This window comes from Prunus persica, chromosome G7, assembly GCF_000346465.2.
Source record: "Prunus persica cultivar Lovell chromosome G7, Prunus_persica_NCBIv2, whole genome shotgun sequence".
Taxonomy (NCBI): Eukaryota; Viridiplantae; Streptophyta; class Magnoliopsida; order Rosales; family Rosaceae; genus Prunus; species Prunus persica.
Genome location: NC_034015.1, coordinates 14,942,063 through 14,945,954, shown reverse-complemented (window position 1 = coordinate 14,945,954; position 3,892 = coordinate 14,942,063). Strand labels below are relative to the sequence as shown.

At 38.6% G+C, this 3,892-nt stretch overlaps 1 protein-coding gene across 1 annotated transcript; it reads left to right on the top strand.

The window, feature by feature from the left end:
- LOC18770648 (isoleucine N-monooxygenase 2) lies at positions 923 to 3,473 on the top strand. The gene is made up of 2 exons (XM_007203615.2): positions 923 to 1,977; positions 2,761 to 3,473. Exons 1-2 carry the CDS (start codon positions 1,048 to 1,050, stop codon positions 3,388 to 3,390), a joined length of 1,560 nt encoding a protein of 519 aa, XP_007203677.2. The 5' UTR covers positions 923 to 1,047; the 3' UTR covers positions 3,391 to 3,473.

The following is a 3,892-nucleotide window of genomic DNA, read 5'->3' as shown; positions in this document are numbered from 1 at the left end:
AACAATAGCTAAGTAAAGGGTACGGAGTTGTATGTATGGTGTGAACCGGGCGGCCGGAGCCGTGTGTGGTGGTCGGAGCCGTATGGAGAAAATATGGAGAGTGGAGAGGGAGAGAGAGCTTCAGGTATTTTTCTCGGGTATTAGGAGTAGGTTTAGATGTACCTTGAATGATGAATGAGGTCGTCTATTTATAGGAGCCTCGGGGCTAGGGTTTTGTAGAGAATATGCTGAGTTTATTCTCTACCCAAATTCGTAGGGATCGAGTCGGACTTAGATAATATTTGAATTAAATGATATTATCTTCTTTTATGAAGATAATATCTGAATTAATGATATTATCTTCTCTTTATTATGATAATATTCGATTAATGATATTATCTTATTAAATAAAGATAATATCATATTAATTCAGATATTTATCCAAATTAATTAATTAGCCAAATAAACTGGTTCAATTAATTAATTTTAAGAGATAATCTTCTTTTCCACGTGGCGTGCTGTGATTGGAGACGAAAATATTTGCTCCCACAGGTACCTTTCCCCTTCTCACGCATAAAGATAAAGATGGTGTCAATTTGTCAATCTTCTCAAGAAATCTTGTCAAAGGATACAAATTTTTTTTGCACTAACCAAAAATGGTGAATCACAAATCATACATCCAGCAGCATGGAAAGCAAGATGCATCAATGAATCATGTTATTAGGAAAATCATGCCGGAAGCCATATGTATCAATCAATCATTGTAAAGTGTGGTTACCATTTCTGGAGCCAAAGAGATTAAAAAGTTGAAAAGATTCGTGAGACTGAATTATTGAAGCTTGGTAGCATTAGAGAGCATGGCAAGTGGATCTAAACGTCAAAATCCCAAATGTTCTATGGGAGGACGTCTCACATTTTTGAGGCCTCTCGGACCCCACAACTAGACAAACTTTAAGAGAAGTACCTGCAGAGTGCTGCTTAGTTTTAGTAGTATTGAAATAGAACAATAAAACCTTGACTATCATCAGTACCTGCTGCTCAATTCCATATCCTCTCTGAATCTAAATCATGAACACTCCAATTGCAATTTTCCTTGTATCCTTTTTCATCTTTCTTGTCAACTTGATCAGGTTGAAAACCAGCAATAGAAGCAAAGGAGTCTCTCTTCCCCCAGGTCCGACCCCATGGCCAATTGTTGGTTGTGTACCAGAAATGTGGAGGAACAGGCCAGCATATAAATGGGTGCATAAGGTTTTGAAAGAACTCGACACTGACATTGCATGCATAAAATTAGGAAATGTTCATGTCATCCCAGTGAAATCACCAGAAATTGCCAGGGAGTTTTTGAAGAAAAATGATGCAGTTTTTGCATCAAGACCTGTCACAATGGCAACTGAACTTTTAAGCAGCGGGTTCTTGACCACAGGTGTTGTGCCTTGGGGAGGCCAGTGGAAAAAAATGAGAAAAGTTTTGATTGCTGACGTGTTCAATCATTCTATGGTTCAATGGCTAGTTGGTAAGAGAAACGAAGAAGCTGATAACCTTGTGAAGTTCCTATACAATCAGTGCTCGTCCAATCCGAACGGTTCGGTGGTGAATGTGAGAACTGCAGCTCAATTTTACTCAGGAGGTGTGATGAGAAGGATGATTTTCAACACGAGGTACTTTGGCAAAGGGAGAAAGGATGGAGGGCCTGGCTTTGAAGAAGAGCAACACGTCTCTGCGCTTTTGACTATACTCTTGCATGTGTACGCTTTCTGTGTATCGGATTATCTTCCATGGCTTAGAGTGTTTGACATAAGTGGCCATGAGAAAAAGGTGAGGGGTGCTTTGAAGATCATCAAGCAATATCAAGACCCTCTTATTGATGAGAGGTTGAAAGAATGGAGAGATGGAAGGACGAAGGAGCCTGAGGACCTGCTTGATGTTTTCATTTCACTCAAAGATGCAAATGGACAGCCCTTATTGTCAGGTGAAGAAATTAAAGCTCAAATCACGGTGAGATATTCTTACTTACCATTAATTTTTTTAAGTAGTATGGATCCTTAATTTGTCGATGTTTTTATGTTTATTTTTAGGGATATGATTTCCCCAATCCCATTTTCTCCACTTACACTCCCTTTTGTTTTTTAATATTTTTTAATCAATTTGTTCTTTCTCTTTCTTATTTTACCCTTATCCTACACTAATTTCTTTTTACTTCACTTTTATATTAGTTCTTTTTCTTTATACTTAATTTTCCAATTTGCACTCCATTTTCAGTAAAAAAAAATTTCTTTAATCGAGTAAGAAATTAAGTTTTTTTCCCCCTTTAATACTGAAAATGGAGTATAAGTTCGAAAATTAAGTATAAAGAAAAAGAAATAATATAAAAGTGAAGTAAAAAGGAAATTAATGTAGGGTAAGGATAGAATAGGAAAGAGAAAGAACAAAATTTATTAAAAAGTACTAAAAAGCAAAAGGGAGTGTAAGTGGAGAAAAGGGAAGTGGGGAAATTAGCTCCCTTATTTTTATTCATGCAATAGTAAGGGAACAAAGATTCAAAACAGGACTTCCGCTTGCATGATGAATGCTTTTAATCACTTGAGCTATAAGCCGCTTGCTAATTTGTCAATGTTTATTGAGCTAAAGTTGTGCTTATGAATACTGAACTCTAAACTCAAAACGCTGAACTTGAGCAACGAGGAGCGCTGAAAAGAAAAGCAGATGATGCTATTTCTGAATTTTTCATGTACGAAGTAAGAAACCAACTTACATGTACATGTTCTTGTGCATGATCAGGAACTGCAGCTTGCAACAGTGGATAATCCGTTCAATGCAGCGGAGTGGGCTCTATCAATAATGCTCAACCAACCTGAGCTGCTAAAAAAGGCAGAAGAAGAACTAGATAGGGTAGTTGGAAAGCAGAGGCTTGTTCAAGAGTCTGATGTCCCCAAGCTCCCTTACGTAAGGGCTTGTGCAAGAGAAGCACTTAGGCTGCATCCAGTTGCACCATTCAACCTCCCCCACATGTCCAGCACAGACGCTGTAGTAGCAGGATACTTCATCCCAAAAGGGAGCAGTGTTCTGCTAAGCCGCTTAGGTCTCGGGCGCAACCCGGAAGTGTGGGAAAACCCACTGATATTCGACCCAGAACGACATCTAAAAGGAGATGCTGATCAACAAGTGGATCTGGAAGAGCATGAGCTGAGGTTCATTACATTCTCTACTGGACGGAGAGGATGCATGGGGAGTGGGCTAGGGACTACCATAACTATCATGCTCCTAGCAAGGCTTTTGCAAGGGTTTACTTGGAGCATGCCACCCAATGTGGACAAGATTGACCTCACTGAGGCTCTCTCCCTCTTCAAGGCCAACCCTTTGTTTGCACATGCTAAACCTCGCTTGCCTGCTTCTCTCTACACGGTTTAGTTTCACCCCAGAAGTGTAGTCAGATTCCAGCTCTACCATCTGGGAATGGATAAATAAAAATAAGGAAAACTTTGTGCTTTTAATAGTTTTCATCTTCAAGGAAGTGGGAGATTTCAACAAAGTATAAGAAAAATATACCAAGACTAATGTAATGTATTAGTAGAGCTCAAAGCTTTACAGAATTAGAGGCTTACATCAAAAAGCCTATCTTATGGGATGAGCTGAAAATGGTCGCCGATCAAATTGCAAATATGATAAATTAATTGACTAGACTCCGGATAATTCAATCCATTACAGAATTCTATTAATTGATATTGGAGCCAAGCATATTGATTGCCATCGCCAACAAATAGTAGAGAAACTCTAGTGTAACATGTTGATTGCTTCTTTTTCTCCATCTCTCTCATCACATGATTAATCATGCGATGAGAAAGATAAGAGAAACGGATACAAAATTGTGTGTGAAGATAACACTGTCTTCCATGCCGACACTTATCAACAT

Bases quoted from the DNA above. Each gene is read 5' to 3' on its own strand.
- LOC18770648 (XM_007203615.2), top strand. From the start codon at position 1,048: ATGAACACTCCAATTGCAATTTTCCTTGTATCCTTTTTCATCTTTCTT. The intron at 1,978-2,760 runs GTGAGATATTCT...GTGCATGATCAG, and splicing joins AAATTAAAGCTCAAATCACG to GAACTGCAGCTTGCAACAGT.